Source organism: Pararge aegeria, chromosome 27 (assembly GCF_905163445.1).
Source record: "Pararge aegeria chromosome 27, ilParAegt1.1, whole genome shotgun sequence".
In the NCBI taxonomy this organism is placed as follows: Eukaryota; Metazoa; Arthropoda; class Insecta; order Lepidoptera; family Nymphalidae; genus Pararge; species Pararge aegeria.
In genome coordinates, this window is record NC_053206.1 from 2,727,298 (window position 1) to 2,750,138 (window position 22,841).

Genomic DNA, 22,841 nt, shown 5'->3' on the forward strand with positions numbered 1-22,841 from the left:
AGAAGAAAGTGTCAGAATAAATCGTGTTAGCAGATAACGGTGCCAATATTAAAAAAGCCATGATAGATTTAGGCTGGAAGCATTTTGCTTACTACGCACACACGCTTAATTTAGCCGCCTAACTTGGATTGTCTGGGACACAACAATTATATCGATTTAATTAATAAAGTAAAACTGTTGTTGCTTTCTTCAAAAGATCCGCTCAAGCGTGGGAAAAATTAAAAAAATCCAGACAGGAAAAACTCCTAAAAGACCTCTACAATATGTAAGCACGAGATGGAATTCTACATTCTACATGATGCAGAGGATTGTAGAATTAAAAGAAGAGGTGAATAGTGCGCTCTCTTACTTAAACGCCAATACGATATTGTTAATTGCAGTTGATTGGGAACTTTGTGAATAAGTTTACTGCTTTGTGAAGCAGTTACAAAAGAATTAAGTGCTCAGAAATATGTAACAGGCAGCGTAGTAATACCTATAAGAACATGTTTAATTAAATAATTGAAATGTTTATGCACCTGTGCGTCTTGTGTTGGTACAGGCCGCACAGAGAGAGCTTGGTCTTCCTGCAACACTGCCGTTAGTATTTACGGATTTCTAGAAGATATATGTATTCCTGGTAGAATCTCCATAGCGCGATGTCGAATTGGAGTCTACAAGAACAGCGCCATCTAGCGTCGGAAGCGATAACTAACTCGTAAATCATAAAAGTAATGCGAAACAAATGCGGATGGTTCGGATCCGAGACCTCGGGTTGTTAAACTTTATCTTTTTCAACCTAGTAAGTGCGAATAAGACCGCAGATATCAAGCCGCCGAGGCTTGGGTGTTTGGACACCGATTTTATCGATTTAATTAATAAAGTAAAACTGTTGTTCCTTTCTTCAAAAGATGCGCTCAAGCGTGGGAAAAATTAAAAAAAATCAGGCAGGAAAAACTCCTAAAAGACCTCTACAATATGTAAGCACGAGATGGAATTCTACATTCTACATGTTGCAGAGGATTGTAGAATTAAAAGAAGAGGTGAATAGTGCGCTCTCTTACTTAAACGCCAATACGATATTGTTAATTGCAGTTGATTGGGAACTTTGTGAAGCAGTTACAAAAGAATTAAGTGCTCAGAAATATGTAACAGGCAGCGTAGTAATACCTATAACAACAGGTTTAATTAAATAATTGAAATGTTTATGCACCTGTGCGTCTTGTGTTGGCACAGGCCGCACAGAGAGAGCTTGATCTTCCTGCAACACTGCCGTTAGTATTTACGGATTTCTAGAAGATATATGTATTCCTGGTAGAATCTCCATAGCGCGATGTCGAATTGGATTCTATAAGAACAGCGCCATCTAGCGTCAGAAGCGATAACTAACGCGTAACTAATAAAAATAATGCGAAACAAATGCGGATGGTTCGGATCCGAGGCCTCGGGTTGTTAAACGTTGTTGTTAGGCTTGGAAGCGTTAACTAACTCGTAAGTAATGGTTCGGATCCAAGACACACTGACACGCTAAGCTTTCAAGTTTCAACAGCGTCGCCTGATAAAGGGTTATGGGCCCCGGGGCTCGAGGAACATCGGGCTAACGTCCACCTAAGCGCCCCCGTCGGCGTGGATGGAACCCACGTCCCGGTAACGTAACATATACACGAACTACTAAGAATTTATGACCTTGGACCTTAACTGTATTCATCCTGGTATAATCTCATTAACGCGATGTCGAATTGGAGTCAGTGAGAACAGCGCCACCTAGTGCCGCGAGCGATAACTAACTCGTAACCAATGGTTCTGATCAGAGACTTCGGGTTGTTAAACTTTATTTTTCTTTTAACCTAGTTCGTGCGAGTAAGGCTAAAGATATCAAGCCGTCGGGCTACGACAGCGATTTCGGTTTTTGAACTATACTCCCCCTCTTTGAATTATCCCTCAATTAGTTTGCAACATAACAAGTTGCAGTAATGGGCAAGTGGGCTCTACTAGGTAACTAAAAAAGAAAGAGAGAGGATGATACGGAACATCCTCTCTTTCGTAAATTGTTAGTTCAAAAGGTTTAATATAGTCGAGTTGCAATGCTGAACCAGCCATTATAATTAACTAAAGTTAGTTTTCTTATAGTAATAATTGACGACCTACCTGGCGCAACGGTGAGCGCTGTGAATTTAAGTAGTGAATTTGGGAATTTATAATTTCTGAATTTTCTCTGTTCTGGTCTGGTGGGAGGCTTTGGCCATGGCTAGTTACCACTCTATCAACAAAGACGTGCCGCTCAGCGATTTAGTGCTCCGCTGCGATGTCGCGTAGGAACCGATAAGGGATAAGACTACCATACTCGCTAAGGTTAACCCGCTACCATCTCACACTGCATCATCACTTACCACCAGGTGATATTGCAGTCAAGGTCAAACTTGTAGTGGAATTTAAAAAGAAATTGATGGACCAAATGAGAAGCAGATGGCCCACCTGACGGTAAGTGGACAACCATCGCCTATGAACAGCGGAACACTTCACAGGGCATGCATAGAGCACGTCCTGCAACATGCCGCCCTGTGTGTGTTTGAGGCGTAGTCCTCTTGCGGCTGTAATATCAGCGGCAACCTACAGACCGGAACACAGCATTGCAACAATGCCGCTTAGCGGCAGTAATAATCCTAAGGTTGCCTGGAAGAGATCGCTACTAAGCGATAAGGCCGCCTTTTGTATCCTACTTTTAAAGTTTCTTCTTGTTGTGTCCATTTTTTTTTTTTGTGCTGTACAAATATAGTGTATAAATAAAAATAAAATAAGCATAGCTCTGTCACAAAAAGCTCTACTACTATTATAGACAGACAGACAGACAGACAGACTTTTAAGACTTTTAATTTTGAATGTTGAATTTTCAAAGTACCAGGGCTACATACTTGGTGAGGCTGATGTGCGAGCACTTGGTGCACATGAACCTCCTAGAATGCGCCGCCATTGTGTGGGAGTTCAACGACTGCTTTGTGTTGTATCGCAGGTGACAGATTTTGCATTTAAGATGGCCGCTTTTCTAAAAAAAAAAAAAATGAGAATGTTCACCGATATTTAAATAGATATGTTGGAGTTTTCTCAATCCAAACTGATTTTATACACGCGATATAACCATTCCAAAGCAGCTGGTCCGAGAGGAACACCATGCAATCACCAACCCGCATGCCAAGCGTGGTGATTATTGGCAAATCTTTACAATTCAATGCAATTTTATTTATATGCTGATACAGGTAAATATGGGTTACAGAAACAAAATATGTACATCTTAACTGTACCACGCGAAATTGGCACGCAAATAGTTGTCAGGGTAGTACTTAAATATTAATTGATGTAACTACTAGGTTCTACTACAATTAAGATATTGGCGATTACAATAATATTAATTCATCATAATATCAACCGATAGACGTCCACTGCTGGACAAAGGTCTTTTGTAGGGAGTTCCAGGCTACCTGCGACGCGCTTAATATCGTCTGTCCACCTCGTTGGGGGTCGACCAACGCTGCGATCACTGGCAACACGCACTGTTCGTGCGTTGTATGTTGCCAGGTCAAGTCGTCGGGGTTGGCAGTGGAATCTCTGCCGGAGATTCTTAACACCCCTCGCCCCGCCGTAACCATAACCGCTGCCAGAGCCAAGAATAGCGGGGCCGCCGGGAACTAGGGGCTGTGGTTTTTTTCTCCTTCCCATTAAAGTTATGCCCGATAATGACCACGCTGGGCTGTGCAGGTGAGACTGGCAATTTGGGAGGCTGACTGGTACAAGCCACACCCACTTACACCCCCCCCATAATATTAATTACAATTATGAAATAATAAATAAATTACGATTAGGTTTATATGGGCACATGTCAAAGAATACAAATAAAATAACAATTACAAACGAATGTAATTTTAAATGCTCATCAATAGTATGAAAGGAATGTCTAGTTAAATATTGAAAAAAATTATCTTTTAAATATTTTATTGTCAGTACAAAAAAAACACAGCCCGCAGTCCCCGACGGCGCAGTTATTCCAGCCTCTGGCAGCTGGTATGGTAACGGCGGGGGAAGGGTTTTTTTTGGGCCTACTGTTGCTTTTATAGTGCAACATCTATTTACAATTTTTTTTTTCTTTATATCAATTAATTTTTACATATTACAAATAAAGGGTGTCAGAGAGTTTTTTTTAATCCTCTGGGAACAGTTTGTTTCTCTGTGTGTGTTATTGGGGCGTAAAGGAAGGACAAACCAAACAAACACACTGTAGTATTTATTATATTAGAAAGGAACAAAGGTTCCTTAACGCCTTAATTAAGCATCCAATTAGGACTTCATTTTGGCATAGAGTTAGGCGAAAGGACGGAGAGTTACATAGGCTACTTTTTATTTAAGGGATTTCTAAAAAAAACGCGGCCGAAGTACAGGCGACCGTTGTTCAGAAATAAAGAAGTTAGAATTTATGGAGTTTCTTCTTTCTTCATGTTTTCTTACAAATACTATATTATAAATATATTGTGAAGTTACTACGGTGAGTATACCTAGCACCTGGCGTACGTACTATTAGTAATTTACCTACCTACCGAGTTGTGTTTGTCCTTATGTTTGCTGTACGCTGTGGGGTCCCGGAAGCCTCTGTAGCACAGGTCACATTTGTACGGAGAGTTGAGATAGTTCAGCGACTTGGAGCGTTCCAATAACTCTGCCATCTGCTGTTTCTCATCTAGAATTAGCTCTTTGGCTTCTAATTTTTCTGGAAATTTAAACTTTTTTTAGCCCCCGACGCAATAATGAGGGAGTTTTATATTTTCATGTGTCTGTGTGTGTGTGTGTGTGTGTGTGTGTGTGTGTGTGTGTGTGTGTTTATGTGTGTGTGTGTATGTGTGTGCGTGTGTCTGTCTGTGGCACCGTATTTCCCGAACGGATGAAAGGATTTTGATTTTGTGTTCTTAGCTATGTTTGACAAAAATCGTTCCAAGATGGCCGACGCAACAAAACGGCGGATTGCATTTTTTTTTTTTAACTACTCCCAAAATATGGGCATCATATGATAGGTCATGACTAGTAGAATTATGTACACGATATTTAAAGTCGGGGGCTTTTAAAATTTTAAATTTATATGTAACTACTTCTGCCCGCGACTTATCGGCGTGGACTTCAGAATTCGGTCTAAAGCTTCGCTCGTTAATAATTTTTAATCTTACCACTGGAACTATTTGAGAGATCGGTATAGAAAGTGTGTGTCTGACATATCAAAGTCAAAGTCAAAGTCAAATATTTCTTTATTCAAATAGGCACATAGATGTCACTTTTGATGCTTACATTACATGAGAAATGTGCACGGTAGTGAGTTGAAGGCGATATCTAAATTCTTCAACTTAAAACTAAACTACGAGGGTTCCAAACGCACCCTGGTCTAAAAAGAAGCCCACAACAAACTTAGACGGTTGTTTTGTTATCACCATCTCACATTGTCATTTAAAACTATTAAAGAAGCAACCTGGTTAGAGCAATAATTTACACCCAGGCATTTTTATCGTTGACGTAGTCCTTAATACTATAGGACAAATTCCAAAGCGGTCTGCCCGGGGCTTAGCTCGTAAACAATTTTCAATTTTCCCTCGGGAAATACTTAAGGAATCGGAATAAAAGGTAGCCTATGTTCTTTTCCATGCCAAAGGCTACATGCATGCCAAGTTTCATCCAAATCCGTTCAGCCGTTTTTGCGTGACTGAGTAACAAACATACCCACTTTCACATTTATAATATTAGTTGGATTACTACACCAAACACCGTTCTAATAAAACAACTCAACGACTTCACAGCGAGCAACACCGCGGGGCGCAGCTTGTACAAAATTAAATCTTTCTCTTTATAATACTGAGCATTTCTCACTTACCCTTTTTGCCCTGTGTCACCTTTTTCACCGTCCCATTGTCTAATTGTACATCTTTATCTTTACTCACTCTCGAACGAATGAGTGGTAAATCATCTTCGGAATCTGTTAGCGATTTGTCATTTTTGCTTTCCGGATCGGATCTGTTTATATCTGCATCTGAATCTTCGTTTACTTCTGAGAGAAAGATCATAAAATTAAATTTTCCATTGCGTTGAAATGGTGATGAATTCGAAATAAAACTGCAAATGAAACTGCAAACTGTTCAAAACACAAATAAAATGACATTTTCTAAAATGAATCCTAGCTAGATCAATTTATCGCCCCCGAAACCCCCTGTATACTAAATTTCATGAAAATCGTTGGAGCCGATTCCAAGATACCAATTATATATATACATGAATTGCTCGTTTAATGATAAAAGATAGTATGCTATCAAAAGATGATGTATTATACTTTATACTATGTTATCAAACTATGATTAAGCTGTGATAGCCCAGTGGGTGGGAATTCGTCTTCACTTTCGGGGGAGCGAGTTCGAACCCTAGCACGCACCTTTAACTTTACTAAGTTATGTGCGTTTTACTCAATTAAAATATCACAAAACAAGATTAGCTCATCTGCAAACTGCTCAAAATAAAATATTAAAAACTCTTTTCCAATATCCTTTTCGAACTTCCACCAAAAAAATGTATAGTGATACTAAAATAATGAACATTCATCAATTATATATATATAGCACGTGCATCTTTATTAAAAAATCAATAAACAAAACAATCCACACGAATATAACTTTCACTAAAAAGAAAAATAAAACTCGTCAAGCCAGTTTCCTTACCTTACCTAGAACAAGAACAAATTATGGTAAAAAATCCCTTACCTTTTTAGGCGGCAAATTTTATAATAAAATACCTATACTTATAAAAAATGTAAACTCATTCAATGTATACAAAACTAAATTAGCTTCTTATATATTAAGTAATACCAATAAATTTAAAGACGAATACACTGAATGAGTAGATAATAGTAAAATTGAATTTAGTTTAGTCTAATGGCGAAGTGTATTAATTTATTATAGAAAACTAAGTTTCCTATGTAAGTGACTTAGGTCTTTTTATGGGTATAAATGTCTTTAAACCTAACCTACTTGTTACAACGGTGAAGATACTGAATTGCATAATGTTTTCAAGGTGTGTTAAGTCCACAGTAGCGTGTACAGGATTTTGGACAAGCATAAAGAAGTAAAATGGCATAATCCTCCTCTGTTGCCAGTTCAATGAAAATTTTAGGGTAGGCAGCGCTTTTGTGCAAGTATGAAGCGCATGCCACTGTAAGTCCACCAATCCGCACTGGGCCAGCGTGGTGGAGTATTTACGTATATTATTCATAAAAATTATTCATCAGTTATCTTAGTCCCCATAACACAAGCTACGCTTACTTTGAGGCTAGATGGCGATGTGTGTATTGTCGTAGTATATTTATTTATTATTTATTAGTATTTAGATTTATCACTAATTCTCAAATGGATGATCTCTTCTGATGATCAAATCACCCATACAATATAAGTATTATTAAAGAATTTGAGCGTGTGTGTTTTCTGTGGCGTTAAAAGTGCTGGGTATGCACAGGGTATGCAACTACCTGGGCAGATGATACAACGTGAAAAAAATCTCCAGTACATGTTATAAAATCTTAGTAGATTACAGACAGGGTAGTAAGGGTAGAAAGACATTGTATTGGAGTTATGAAAAGGCTACACTTAAGTTTTTGTACGATGCTATATGAAAAGTGATCAGAGATGTGTCCCAATCTACGGTACTGATCAACGGTAACGGTAGTGATGGTAACGGTCCTAGGGGTAGCCCTAAGACCCTTACCATCTTAGTGAGTATCTTCACTTATCAAAGGCTAATATGTGGAGATATAAAAAAATACCTATACATTACCGCTCAAACCTAGTAGAGAGGCGGTCTAAGCATGTTATACTCGCATCAAACCAAAGATTAAAAAATATCAACACGATGAAAGAAATAATCCGTTCCCGTACGCATCCCGTTCTCATTGTGTGACGAGACCCGTACCGTTTGGGCCGGTAATGGGTTGGTGCGATGGTGATGATGGAAACCAATAAGAGTTTCAGGATATTTTAAATTGTGGAAGGAATAACAAGTGCACATAGAAGTTGTAATCAAAAAAAGTGTTGTTCTCTCATCATATACGCTTTATTTATAAATAAAAAAAAGCTATTTATTCTACTACCATATCATTTTATGTTAAGATTAATATTAATGTACGACCAATGATTAATGACGGCCGACTGGCGCAGTGGGCAGCGAACCTGCTTTCTGAGCCGTGGCCGTGGGTTCGATTCCCACAACTGGAAAATGTTTGTGTGATGAACATGAATGTTTTTCAGTGTCTGGGTGTTTATCTGTATATTATAAGTAATTATGTGTATTATATTTATAGAAATATTCATCAGTCATCTTAGTACCCATAACACAAGCTACGCTTACTTTGGGGCTATGTGGCGATGTGTGTAATGTCGTAGTATATTTAATGTAAAAATTTATAAAAAAAAACTTCCACCCTCCGCTTGCGGGGCTTTTGAATGCCCAAGCAACCGGTGGTCAGGGCTCCAGAGTGAGAAACCTCCTCACAATACGCGCCGTTTCAAGGACTACTGCCTTCTGTATCCGACCCTTGATCCAACAACCAAGCGAAAGCTTCTTGAGATGTTGGTCGAAGCTTTTCGCTAGAAGACCATTGACTGAAACGACTATCGGAACAACAACGGTCGACTCAACATTCCACATGGCGGTAATCTCGTGAGCAAGGTCAAAGTATTTAGATACTTTTTCCTTTTCAGCTTTCACCAGATTATCGTCATGTGGAATAGTTATGTCAACAATTATTGCACGGCGCACTGATCGATCGACTAGCACTATATCAGGTCTATTAGCTGTAATATACCTGTCAGTGATAATCGTTCGATCCCAGTTGAGCAATGCACTGCTATTTTCAAGAAATGACGCCGGGTCGTACCTATAGTAAGGGATCTCAAAATCGATAAGGCCAAACCGAAGAGCAAGTTGTTGATGAACTATCCTGGCTACTTGATTATGTCTGTGCAAGTATTATTTATAAATTTATAAAAAAAATTACGCTTTATTTATATTAAGAAGGTTATAGAGATTACACCCACAACACTGCCCCGATGCTGGTTGGTGGGCTTTGATAATTACCTTGTTCCAATATATTTGAATACACCTCCTGCTTAATGTCTTCAACTTTGAGATATTCATTTGCCTCCTGTTTAATTTCAACCAAAGTGTTTGGGTCTAGATTTATACTGACCACAGAAGTTGTTGCCAGAGTCCATTGTTGAGCTCTAGTTATTTTATCAAGCTGAAATAGAAGATTTTAGAAGATTAACTCATAGTATGTGAGTTTTTTGTTAGACACTTGTATTTTACTAAGTCTAACATATGGAAGCCAAACTTGGGTATTTACCAAAAGAATAAAGTATAAGATAACAACTTGCCAACGTGCCATGGAGGCATCCTAAAGCTAAGAAAGATACATAAGGTACACAGTACAGAAATAAGAAATAAATACATATACTACGACAATACACACATCGCCATCTAGCCCCAAAGTAAGCGTAGCTTGTGTTATGGGTACTAAGATGACTGATGAATATTTCTATGAATAACATACATAAATACTTATAATATACATATAAACAACCAGACACTGAAAAACACTTATGTTCATCACACAAACATTTTCCAGTTGTGGGAATCGAACCCACGGGTTTGGACTCAGAAAGCAGGGTCGCTGCCCACTGCGCCAGTCGGCCGTCAAAAAAAAACTAACAGATGCTCTAAACCATGCCCTTAAATTGAAGTGGAAATGGGCTGGTCACCTCTCCGGGCGTAAAGATAGTAGATGGACTACAATTCTTTGATATAATTGGTATAATTAAATAACTTGCTTCAACCGTGAGGGAAAATCAAAGATTTTAATTTTATTTTAATGTAAGATTTTTGTGATTAATCAGGTACATACCACGATCCACGCAACTGGGTCGAAATATCGACAAATCCAAAAATATTATCGTGGTATGTTCCCTTTATAAACAAAAAGTCGATATAAACAGTCGACTAACTAGAAACGGACATAAATTAGTGATATCTGCATATAGTCTTAGAAAAGTACAGAAAAAACTTTGTGGGGATGGGTATATGCTTTTATAACATGATACCGAAGATAATATTAGATCTACCTTTACCTAAGTTTAAACATATATATTAAAACACATTTAACAAATCGTGGTTACTACAGCATTGATGAATTCTTTAAAGACAAGGCTGCTTGCAAGCAGGCCACTCCGCTCTCATCTCTCACAAAAAAGAAAAATTCTAAAGATTGTTAAACATTAAAAAGATGTTTGAAAAGAGCAATCTGCTGAGTTTCTTGCTAGCTCTTCTCAGTGGAATCTGTCTTCCGAACCGGTGGTAGAGTCACTACAAACATACTGACTTGAAGTTTCAAAAGTGCTTATTAATTAGGCCTACTTGAAATAAATGAATTTTGAATTTTATATTTAAGAAATGTGAAGGAAAACGTTGTGAGGTAACCTGCATGCTTGAGAGAGAGAGAGAGAGAGTGTGGACTCCACCAATCCACAATGGGCTGGCGTGGTGGACTACCGCCTAAACCCTTCTCACAGTGGGTGAGACCCACGCCCTGTAGTGGGCCGGTATTGGTTTCATATAATATTAGTATCAATTTGAATTTATAATTTTTTTTTTTTTATATATTACTACAACACACAAATAAAAGTATCTGGATGTTAAGTTTTCCACCTGCATCTTTCGCTAACTGATATTCAAGCTAGCGACTGAAAATATCATAATTACTAAAAATATTTAAACGGTAATTAATATTTTAAGATTAAAAACTTCTCAATTGCACGCCAAATAAGCGAAGCGTTGAGGTGGGTATTACTGTCAGTTTACGCACACACAGTGATTCTCCAACTTAAAATGTCACTTTTTTTTATTCTTTATTGCTTTATAAGTGAATATTAATAGACAAATGTCGAGAAAAAACACAATTTTTAACACTCATGATATTTTTAAATCTCTTATTATTGTTTAAACTAATTAAAATATCGTTTAAAAAAGTTGTATTGGACGTCCGTGTCTCTGTATGTGCGGATCCCGTATTGTGGTCACGATAACGAGCGAAATACTTCACTTATCAAGTTTGTTTTTTTTATAGGCTTCAGTATTTTGAGGAATAGAAGCCTATTACTTTTCACGGCATAATTAGATGTAGTTTAATTATTATTTACAAATAATCTCAATTTTATTGTAATGAAATAGATTATGAGGCGTGCACTTTTGGATTTTCCAACTATTTTAAATATGATGTTGAACAGTTTGTGAAATACCAACCAAAAGAACACGGGTAGTCAGATTCTGCTTATGTCATCCTCTTGACTTCTCGCACCTTCACAGTCGCGTCGTGAACACAAACCATGTTTTTGGGTCAAAATATTGACAAATATTATTTTAGTACCTATCCATTTAAATTAAGAAGAACTCTTCCAAACTGAGAAGTTTTAAATGTTAAAAAAATGATGAATGATGTTTTTAAATTTTCTGTGTTTTTTCCTTTTACTCCATTGGTTGCCTGGAAGAAATCGCTATGTAGCGATAAGGCCACCAAATTGTACTCTCGTGATATGTATTTATATCTCTGTAACTACTTTTTTTCTTTGTTATACAATAAAAGTGTATTCATTCATTCATTCTTTCATCGTGGTAAATATATTATAGATTATACATGAAACTCTTAGTTTTAGTATCATATTACCTGAATGCCATTAATAAGTGCCTCACTTAAAAGCTTTTCCGTTGTCAAAGCCTGTTGTATTAATGTGTTACACTGCTTCAGTCTTGCGTAGCATACGTAGCACACATTTTGTAATTCTGGTATTGAATTCAGCTGAAAAGAAATTCAATAATCACCAAGACATTATGTAGTTTAAAATTTTAAGTGTTATAGTAATTTGTAATATACTCTAAATATGTAAAAAAATTGCACACCAGAAAGTGGCAAACTGTTGGATTCCCACTTTGAACACCAAAAAAATGTACACAGTTAAAGCAATAAAATTTATTGTACTTACTCTATTCTATTCTAGAAATAGTATCCGTTTTTTTATCTTAGTACGAGTGGACTTTTTCTTTACAGAGATTATTAAATTCAAATTCAAAATTTCTTCATAAATGTAAGCCTATCACGGGACTTATGAAGCATTCATACATACAATCCCCTTACAATTATGTAAACATATGTTTAAAACAATTACAACATATGTAGAAAAATTATGTAACCACCATGTATGGCCTAAACATCAGTTGGGCCATACATGGTATGTAGATTATCTATATAAAAAAAAAAATACTGCACAGTTCTTGACAAAATATTGTACAGTTACAAACTGTGAGATTAGAGTCGAGGGCTAGTTAAAAGTAGAATAAAAAAATTGATGTCCTCTTACACAACAATAATTGCCCCAATTAAATTGCTAAAATTTTAATTAGAAGTAGTTATAATTCATAATTCATTTATTGCATAAACTGTGTACATATAATGGTCTTATGAGCTAAAAGTTTGGGGCTAACAGTTTGCCATTTCAGGCGTGCAATATTATTCAAACAGTGAGCTTACAAATAGTTACATATTAAAAAATAAAAAATAATATACAGTATAAAATAATATAGACTTTATCCTATTGGAGGCTTTGTTTGAGGGTAGTTACCACCCTACCAACAAAGATGTGCTGTCAAGCCGTTAATCATTCAGATACAACATTGTGTAGAAGCCCAAGGCAAATACTCTCTAGTCTTTTTTTTAATTCTTCTACAAATACGGTATGGGGCTAACTTGTGTTAACCTGTTAGCCCCATACCGTCTTAAGACTGCATCATCACTTACCGCTAGGTATAATTGCAGTAAAGGGCTTATTTGTAGAAGAATTAAAAAAAAGACTAAAGATTTGCAGGCGAAATGCAGAAAAAATATTTAATTCATGCTTACTTACTTTAACATTAACAATTTTTTCGTAGACATTCTGTAAAACTGTGTCCGCGATGGTATATGTACGGGTATCGATTGCTAAGCAAAGTCTGCATATATTCCGGCTCAATGCGCATTCTTCATTGCCCACCGTGTTATCCATTCTTCAAAAATTAATGAATGTTTTATGGTCGTGATAATTAACTTGTAGCTTGTTCATAAAAAGTTACAGCAGTTATTGACTGCTGCTCATATTTTTAGTATGTAATCAATGCATATTAAGAGTTTTTTAAGTAAGTTTCTGTGATAAAACAAAACTAATATAAGTACGAACTGATTACGAAATCGAAATTGAAAATCATGTTTTTTGCCGATGTCTTTGCATTTTAGCACTGTAATATGTTACCGGCTCATTTTTAGGCATTCAATGACTCAATTTTAAAAGTTCAAACAAGGAAGAGATTAGTTTTTTCTTAAGAAAATTAATGATTCTTTCGGTTTACCTTTTGTTTACAATATTGACCATCGACAAATAAGTTTTTAAACTTCAACTTGACAACAAACACAGACCTAAGAAACGAACAGCTTGAACAGTGTTTGCGTCTCACAGACTCGAGAAGAGAGTACAGAAGTTTTATTAAATATTGCTTTGAAATGGGTGTTTCTTTGTACTAAATTGTTCGAAATGCCTATTTTTTTGAGTTTTTAGATTTCTTGAATATTGAGTAATACTCAGCTTTGTCAGTATATCACCATTGGCGCAATGGTTTATGCTATCGTTGGCTGTATTTTTGGTAGCCCTTCTTAAAGTATAATAAAGCCAATAGGGACTAGAATATTGTTAGCCATGACGAAAATATTACATCAGGTTATAAGGGTATTAATCCCCACCGGGTATTATTCTGAGATAATAAGGTTCTGTGGTTAAGAGTCTGTGATTGTATAGACTATAGTGTTTGTCTTTAAAAGGCCTTAAGGGACTTGAATTCATGGCCGTAAAAAAAAAAAAAAAATTGTGATTGTCGATGACCGTTGTGGTAGATGTCATTTTAGTGTAATGTAAATAAAAATATGTGCAAACAAAAACAATAAATAAAAAATGTCCTCAACAATAAATATAGATGATTTGTGTTCACTAGATCTATCCCTAATATGCCGCGGCTGCTTGGCTACGTCGGGAGAGATGAAGAATATGGTGGAATGGGGTTTATTAGACGATTTTCACCGGCTCACAAATGTACAGGTAAATATAAATCAAACTATTCACGCTATGGCCAGAAAACAATACGAGCAGCGGTGAGCGCTGTGGTCTTATAACCGTGGCCGTGTAGCCCGAGATTCGAACCCTAGCAGAGGTTATTGGGGAATTTATCCCATTACGATACCGAGAGACCCATTGACGGAATAGGTTAAATATATATGCCATACTACTCCTAGGTTAGTTTGCTACCACTTTATACTACCTACCACTCCTAGGTATGTCTGCTACCATCTTTAGACTGCATCAACAATCTCCTAATGATCAACATGTAAGATTGCAGTGAAGAGCAAATTAGACTTAAATTTTAAAATAAGATCGATAACCCTAGATGATTTAATTAATCTTAATTCCAAAAGCGATGCGGTGGCAGCCGGTAGCCCAGTTGGTAGGAGCTCGACTGCACTTTCGGAGGGCCGAGTTTGAAATCCTTCACGCACCTTCAAGTTTTCTAAGTTATGTGCGTTTTAAGTAATTAAAATATCACTTGCTTCAACATTTACAATAATTTTTCTATCTTGTGGGAGATGAGAGTGAGGCTGGCTGCCGCCAATCTACCTTGTCATTCATCATTGAAGAATTCATCAAATGTATAATAACCTACACACAATGTTCTCAAAAGTGTGTGGAGTCCACTCATAACTTTAAAAATTTAGAGATGGTGTGGAGTATAGTGCTATAGTTTATATTAGATTTAGCAGTTGATTGTCAGTTTTGCGAACTGAATCAAAAAGTAAAAAAAAAATAATTGTATTTTTGCAGGTGAACACGTCAGACAACCCATCGCTGCTGCTCTGTCTGAAATGTGAGGATGTTCTATACAGGTGCAGGTGTTTCAAGGTCACATCCCAAGTGTCAGATCAGATGTTGAAGAGTGCCATAGAGGTATGAAACTATATTTTCACAATATTTTCTTTACATGGTGATGGATTTCACTGACACTATAGCAGGACAATTCTATACCTTTTTTTTGTTAACTACGAGTTAGCCCTTGACTGCAATCGTACCTTTTATTTTATTTATTTTATTTTCGCCTTCAGAAACTACATTGATTGTAACCTATCACTAAAAATTCCGTTGAAAACAGGCTGCGATATCGACGAAGCAGCTATCGCGATAACACATTTAATACAAACTGCAGCGTGGATCTCCACACCAGAAAGATGCCAAATACCGGGTAGTAAAAATCTGCCTAAAGATATAAGAGACAAGGTTCTAGTAAAAAGAAGACTTAGGAGAGTTTGGCATAGTAGTCGTCATCCGTCAGACGAAAAAGCTCTTAATCGCGCTATTTTAGAACTAAGATCATACCTTAAAGACATTGATGATGAAACGCTACAAAATAAGTTGGTAAATTTGTCTGCAACAGCAAAGAACGAGCACTCACTTTATAAGGCCGTAAAATCAAATAAAGCAGCGCCCATACCTCCGCAACATCCTTTAAAACTTGACGATGGTACCTGGGCTAGGAGAGATAGCGAACGTACAAAAGCTTTTGGCAAGTTCTTAAGCGAAGTATTCACCTCAAACAATGGAGACGCAGATACCGATAGAGAAGTCAGTGAGTTTTTAGATGCAGACTTACAACTAAGCTTACCAATAAAAAGTTGTTCTCCTAAAGAAGTGCATAGACTAATTAAGGAACTTGATCTGAACAAAGCTCCAGGATTCTGCTTAATAACAGCAGAGGTCTTACAAAAACTTCCAAGAAAAGCGATACTATTTTTAACTCAACTTTTCAATAGTATCTTGAGAACGTCGCACTATCCAAATGTTCGGAAGATATCAGAAATAATAATGGTTCCAAAACCCGGCAAACCGCCTCATTTACTGTCATCTTACAGACCAATCAGCTTGCTGCCAACATTGTCTAAAGCATTTGAAAAGATAGCTTCATACAGACTCAAATCAATTCTTAGCGAGCGCGACATTATACCTCCACACCAGTTTGGGTTTAGGAGTGGTCACTCAACTGTGGAGCAAGTACACAGAGTTGTTAGTAAAATAAGAAATGCAATGGAAAACAAAGAATATTGCTCTGCTGTATTTCTAGATGTTCAACAGGCGTTTGACAAGGTGTGGCACAACGGATTGCTCTTCAAGGCAAAAACTCCTCTTCCACATAGCTTCTTTATGCTCCTGAAATCTTATCTGCACCAGAGACTATTTCGAGTGAAAATTAACGATGCCTACTCAGAGTTTTATATTACTGAATCGGGAGTGCCTCAAGGGTCTGTTCTGGGTCCAACACTATACCTGATATATACTGCTGACATCCCTGTCTCGGAAAATGTACTTACTGCTACATTTGCTGATGACACTGCAGTATTGTGCAATAACAAAGACCCAAGCATGGCATCAGCTATATTGCAAAACCACTTGAACAAGATCGAGAAATGGATGTCTAAATGGCGCATTAAAGCTAGTTCTAATAAGTCAACTCATGTCACTTTTACTTTACGGAAAGATATCTGTACTCCTGTCCGACTTGGACAAGATATAATACCTCATAGTGAGACAGCAAAATATCTTGGAATGCACCTTGACAAAAAACAAACATGGAAGCCTCACATAATGAAGAAACGCGATGAACTTAATCAAATTGTAAGAAATCTTAACTGGCTTTTGGGGCAGTACTCACGTGTCTCCCTCAATAATAAACTACTTATTTACAAGACCATAATAAAACCTGCGTGGACATATGGCATTAAGCTTTGGGGCACATAAAAAAACTCGAATTTAGAAATACTTCAAAGGTTTCAAAACAAAGTCCTGAAAACCATATCAAATGCACCATGGTTCACTAAGATAACAGAACTACACCAGCATCTCAATATAACAACAATAAAGAAAGAAGTTGAGCACAGAGCAAAGAGCTATAAAGAGCGAATTAACACTCATAGCAACCAACTGGCTACTTCTCTCAGTGTCCCAATGGAGATTAGAAGGCTTAAACGTGCTTCCATTAGGGATTTTACTAACACATGCACTTCGTAAAATAAGAGGCAGAGCCATTGATGGATGGCCGGCCTCACATGCCACAAAACACACGGAGGAAATCTGCTTATAGCTACTTCAGCTGATCGCATGATGGATTAAAAAAGAAAAAAAAAAAAAAAATTTTTTTTCTTTAATTGGAAAACCAGCAGTTATAGATACTAAATAGTTAACAAATGGTTGACTTACAACTAATAACAGGTTTCCACAGATAAGTCTTATATAAACAAGGGTACCTGATAGAACCCAGCAAAAACGCAGCAAACTATAAGTGTTAAGTTTACCTAGCATGCAACAGTTTATCTACTAAGTTGCGACGTACACTGTTCATATTAACATAAAATAAGTCAATTTCGGGGTCATTGTAAACAGAATTAAGAAAGCGAGAGACACGGATTATAAAGTAATTAAATCTATTCTTAGTTTTAGTTAAGGGTACGTGCAGAATCTTTTTATGCCTAGGTAATCGTGAGGGTACAGTAAAATCTAACTTAGTAAGTAATTCCGGACTATCTATTGACCCTCTAACAATGTTAAGTAAGAGACAAACATCGGCAATGTTTCTACGTGTATGAAGGGGTACAAGGTGTACATCCGAACATGATATTTCGTAGGAAGTTATAGGAAGGTGAAATTTGTGCTTAAGGAAAAAGTTTTTGGTAAGTTATTATGCAGTCTATGATGGTATTGAGCTAACCTGTTATGGGTATTATATTAAACTTCTACGCAATATCGTACCGGAATGCTAGATCGCTTAGCGGCACGTTTTTGTCGGTAGGGTCGTAACTAGCCACGGCCAAAGCGTTCCAGAGCGTACCAGATCAGACCAGGGAAAATTCAGAAATTATAAATATTCAATTTGCCGCTGCTGGGGATCGAAACCGGGGCCACCCACTTTTAAGTCCGCAACGCTCATCGCTGCGCTATTGTGGTCGTATATATAGCTATACATAAAAACGCACTTATATGCTAATATAAATTGATAACAAACCAATAAACTCTCTTGTTGAATCACATGCATTGGGTTCCACAGTGTAATGCAACTTTACAGAGAAAACATAAAAAAATATTGTTTTGTATGAAATAAATTCATACTGAATTATGAAAAGTCCTAGAACAAAAGTTGTTAGTTTTAATGTTAGGAACTACAAGACCGAGAGTTTTCTGGTATTTTTTATTTAACCGTATCACCATCTTCGTAGGACGTAGGTCTTTTGTATGACGTTCCAAACTCCACGATTCTGGGCCGCTTGTAGCGGCTCACCGCGACTCATTTGTGGTCGTCTGTCCACCTTGTTGGACTTGGTGGACCAACGCTGCGTTCACCTGCTAGGTCACCATTCCAACACATTGGGACCCCAACGTCGATCGGTTCTCCGAGCTATGTGCTCCGCCCATTGCCACTATAGCTTCGCGACTCGTTAAGGTATGTCGGTAACTCTAGTTCTTCAACGGATCTGTTCTGATTTTATCACGTAGATACACTCCTAACATAGCTCTTTCCATCGCTGAGTGACTCTTAGCCTCCTTATGTGGCCCATAGTTGGCGATTAAGTCTCAGATCCGTAAGTCATCACTGTTCGAAGACTTTCGAACCCTGTTATAACAAAAGTTCATTAAATAAAAATAAATATACTACGACAATACACACATCCCCATCTAGTCCCCAAAGTAAGCGTAGCTTGTTTTATGGGTACTAAGATAACTGATGAATATTTTTTATGAATAATATACATAAATACTTTAATATATAGATAAACACCCAGCCACTGAAAACATTCAAGTTCATCACACAAATATTGTCCAGTTGTGGGAATCGAACCCACGGCCTTGGACTCAGAAAGCAGAGTCGCTGCCTGCGCCAATCGGCCGTCATTATAATCATTTTTGGCCGTCATTTTTGGTTGTAACCAAAATGTAACTAGTTACAAAACATGTTTGCTGTTGAAATATTAAGATAAATAACCAACATATTTTGTTACAGAAAAAACAATCCAAGGAATCGTTGGAGCGGACAACTGCTCCCAAATCCGAGGAGGCATCTAATTCACAGGATAACCTGATACATTCTGAACTCACCAGCAAATCTGTTATAATGAAAATAACCGCACCGAACATGGACCGGAAGATAAACCTGCCTTGCCACTATTGCCAGAGTAACTTCTTGAAGAAAACCGACCTGGTGCATCACTTACTGAAGCAGCATAAAGTAGCCAAGGACTTTGCTGTGGACCTAAAATTTTACTGTCACATTCAAGACTGCTCGTATTACATCAACTCGGGGAAGGAGAAATTTTTCACCGGCAGAAAGTATCTGAACCAGCACGCATTCAAAGTGCACGGTGAAAAGGTCAATTGCAGCGTATGCGAATTGTCGTTCGCCAATGACGTCGCATACAAGCGGCATCTGAGAACGTGCAATTATTTATACATGTGCCAGGTGTGCGACGTGCAATACAATACGAACGAAAAGTTGCTGATACACTTGCTAAGAAAACATCCCGATCTGCACGAGCAGTATAAGAACGAGAGGAAAGCTCAGAAACGTAGATCCGAAAATTGTGTTGATACGAAGAAAATTAAAAACGATAGAAGCCAGGATGGCGATAAAGGTGACGCTTTCTGCGACAGCCCGAAAAGATCTTTCGCAACGCAAACTCTGGAATTGGAGAGACATATCAAAAACGATGTAACTCTACCGTCTTGGCACGCGGAAAGGATGGATGAAACGAAAAAGGATGAAATGTCAACTCAAACGGTGTTCGAAGATTTGCTCTCATTAAAATCTAATATGAGCGAGGATGACGCAATGTTCTCGGATTCAGTATCCCTATCTGATATTCAAACCCAAACTCTACCTTTAGAATTCGGTTTGAGTCGTGTCAACAAAGAGACAATCACGTCTGAGACTCAGTCCCCGGATTTGAGTATAAAGGAGACTCAAACATGTCTCTGCCTCTACGAGTCCCCGAAACCTAATTTCCGGTGTATTGATAGCGTGTCCTCCAGTCCGAGTACGTTTAGTATGTTGACATCGACCGAGACTCAGACCCTGGACTTGAGAGGCAGTCTATATAATGATTTACTGAGTTTTTCCTCCGCGGAAACTCAAACATGTTTTGATGATGATTCGAGTAAAGATTCATGATATTGGTTTTAATAATAAAAGTAGCATTAACTTATGAAGAGAGCTAGAGGAGAGTCCAGCTTTCAAGTTAGGGAAGGGTATCAATATAGTCGAGGTCTTCAAAGTCAAAGTCAAAAATATCTTTATTCAAGTAGGCCCATAGGTGGCACTTTTGATGCGTACATAAGAATTACACGGTAGTGAGATGATGGCGATAACCACATTCGTAAACTCAAAACTAAAGCTACGAGGGTTCCAAACGCGTCCTGGTCTAAGAAGAAGCCCACAACAAACTTAGCCGGTTTTTTTTGTAATCACCATCTCACAATGTCATTTTAAATTATTCGAAGAGCAACCTGGTTAGAGCAGTAATTTACACCCAAGCTTTTTTATCGATTTCGTAGTCCTTTATACTATAATAGGACTTTTCTATAAGCTTTTAATACAAACTTTGAACTTTTTAAGAGACATCTCCAAGATGTCAATTGGTAGTTTATTGTAGAATTGTGTGCAATTTCCTTTAAACGAATTATGAATTTTATGTAACCTAGTATATTGCACTGTAAGTTTATTCTTACTTCTAATGTTTAAATTATTGCAGTCACATTTTTTCTTAAATTTCGAAATGTTTTTATGAACGTACATAAAATTTTCAAATATGTACTGACTATACACTGTCATTACTTTAAAATTTTAAAATTTATCTCTCAATGACTCTCTTGTCAGGACAGGCTCCATTTTTGTTTTGGTTTTAATAATAAAAGTAGTAAACTGATGAAAAGATCCAGAGGAGAGTCCAGCTTTCAAGTTAGGGAAGGGGCCCAATACAGTCGAGGTCTAGTCAGGACAGGCTCCGTCCAATTTGTTGACTTCCCAAGAGGAGTTGCCACAAATTTCTCCACTTCTACTAAACTGGCTCATAGAACTACGCACACTACAGACTGTTAGGTTAGGTTAGGCTTATAAAATGTCTCACAAATACATCGTGTCTTACGACCTTATTTAATAAACAATGTAATTGAAATCTTCAGATGGCAGTTTGAATTGAGTAGAGCTATCCTTTTTATACTTTTCCTCAATCGATTGACGTCCACTGCTGACGTCCGCAGGTTTTTAGTATAGTATTCCAAAAGCCTGGATCGCTTGTTTCCAGCGGCTTCCAGTGACTCAGTTTTTTTTATTTTTTATATTCCACTACAAGTTAGCAATTGACTGCAATCTCGCCTGGTGGTAAGTTATGATGCAGTCTAAAATGGTAGCGGGCTAACCTGTTAGGGAGTATGGTAGTCATACCCCTAATCGGTTTCTACGCAACAATCGCACCGGAACACTAACTAGCGGCATGTCTTTGTCAGTAGGGTGCTACCACGGCCAAAGCCTCTCAACAGATCAGACCAGAGAAAATTCAGAAATTATAAATTCCCAAATTGCTCCAGACGGGAATCGAACCCGGGTCCTCCTACTTAAATTCGCAGCGCTCACCGTTGCGCCATGGAGGTCGTCGTCGTCAGTTGATGTATATCCACCGCGTTGGGGGTAAAAACTGGGTCGCTATACCGGCACCTTGGAACCCCCAACGTCCTTTGAGTCTCGGAGCTTTATGCCACGCTCACTGCCATTTCAGTTTTGCGACTAGTTGAGCTATCTCGGTAACTCTATTTATTCTACAGATCTCGTAATTTCTCCTAGCTCTCTATCGCCCGCTGAGTGATTCTGAGCCATCTCAGGCCCATTTTAAGCGACCACGAGCGTATAAGTAAAGCACTGAAAATTTTTAAGTTCTGACGTTTATCATTAATATTTTAACTACATATATAGTATTCATTCATTAAGTTATATAAAATAACCGGCAACTCCCAAGTTATTGTAATGACTTGAAAAAAAAAAAAAAAATACTAACATTTTAACATGTTTTTCTTTCATATTATCTATTATTCGTTTAATATTATCTAGGACATATAAATTATAAATAAACCTCAAAAGATAGACATATTCTGACGCGCACTTTCTTTCTTACTTTTTTACTTCACTTTGATGACAGCCGGTTGGCGGAGTGGGCAGTGACCCTGCTTTCTACGTCCAAGGCCGTGGGTTCGATTCCCACAACTGAAAAAAATGTTTGTGTGATGAACATTAATGTTTTTCAGTGTTTGTCTGTATATTATAAGTATTTATGTGTATTATATTCATAGAAATATTCAACAGCTATCTTAGTACCCATAAAAAAGCTACGCTTACTTTGGTTCTAGATAGCGATGTGTGTATTGTCGTAGTACACTTATGTACCTATTTGCTGTATATATATTTAAATTGTTATCATTATGCTGTAATATATGTTTAATAAAATGAAATATATAAAATTTTATGCTTTTATTAGGGTTCCGTACCCAGAGGGTAAAACGGGACCCTGTTAATAAGACCCTAAGACCATGTCATACCGCATTCTGATGAAGCTGCCTAAATACTGCGGAGCGTCAAACATGTTT

General features: G+C 37.5%; 2 protein-coding genes across 7 annotated transcripts in view; one reads left to right on the forward strand and one right to left on the reverse strand.

Moving 5' to 3' along the window:
• LOC120635850 (zinc finger protein 2-like) overlaps positions 1–13,500 on the reverse strand; it is a 40,069-nt gene extending 26,569 nt beyond the window's left edge. For 3 of the 6 annotated variants that reach the window (XM_039907043.1, XM_039907042.1, XM_039907038.1), the window contains exons 1-7: positions 13,477–13,500; positions 12,999–13,137; positions 11,765–11,896; positions 9,124–9,286; positions 5,882–6,055; positions 4,566–4,735; positions 2,892–3,022 (exon numbers count right to left, since the gene is read on the reverse strand). In XM_039907043.1, coding sequence (XP_039762977.1) covers positions 2,892–3,022; positions 4,566–4,735; positions 5,882–6,055; positions 9,124–9,286; positions 11,765–11,896; positions 12,999–13,137; positions 13,477–13,499 — 932 coding nt within the window. In that variant the 5' untranslated portion in view covers position 13,500. Of the gene's footprint in view, positions 1–2,891; positions 3,023–4,565; positions 4,736–5,881; positions 6,056–9,123; positions 9,287–11,764; positions 11,897–12,998; positions 13,275–13,307 lie in introns of all 6 variants that reach the window. The other 3 variants (XM_039907039.1, XM_039907040.1, XM_039907041.1) reach the window with 3 other exon arrangements.
• A 544-nt stretch (positions 13,501–14,044) lies between these two features.
• On the forward strand, positions 14,045–20,531 carry LOC120635871. Its single transcript, XM_039907075.1, has 3 exons — positions 14,045–14,216; positions 14,994–15,116; positions 19,213–20,531. Exons 1-3 carry the CDS (start codon positions 14,073–14,075, stop codon positions 20,374–20,376), a joined length of 1,431 nt encoding a protein of 476 aa, XP_039763009.1. The 5' UTR covers positions 14,045–14,072; the 3' UTR covers positions 20,377–20,531.
• Positions 20,532–22,841: the final 2,310 nt, after the last annotated feature.

Bases quoted from the DNA above. Each gene is read 5' to 3' on its own strand.
- LOC120635871 (XM_039907075.1), top strand. From the start codon at position 14,073: ATGTCCTCAACAATAAATATAGATGATTTGTGTTCACTAGATCTATCC. The intron at 14,217-14,993 runs GTAAATATAAAT...GTATTTTTGCAG, and splicing joins ACCGGCTCACAAATGTACAG to GTGAACACGTCAGACAACCC. The intron at 15,117-19,212 runs GTATGAAACTAT...ATTTTGTTACAG, and splicing joins TGTTGAAGAGTGCCATAGAG to AAAAAACAATCCAAGGAATC.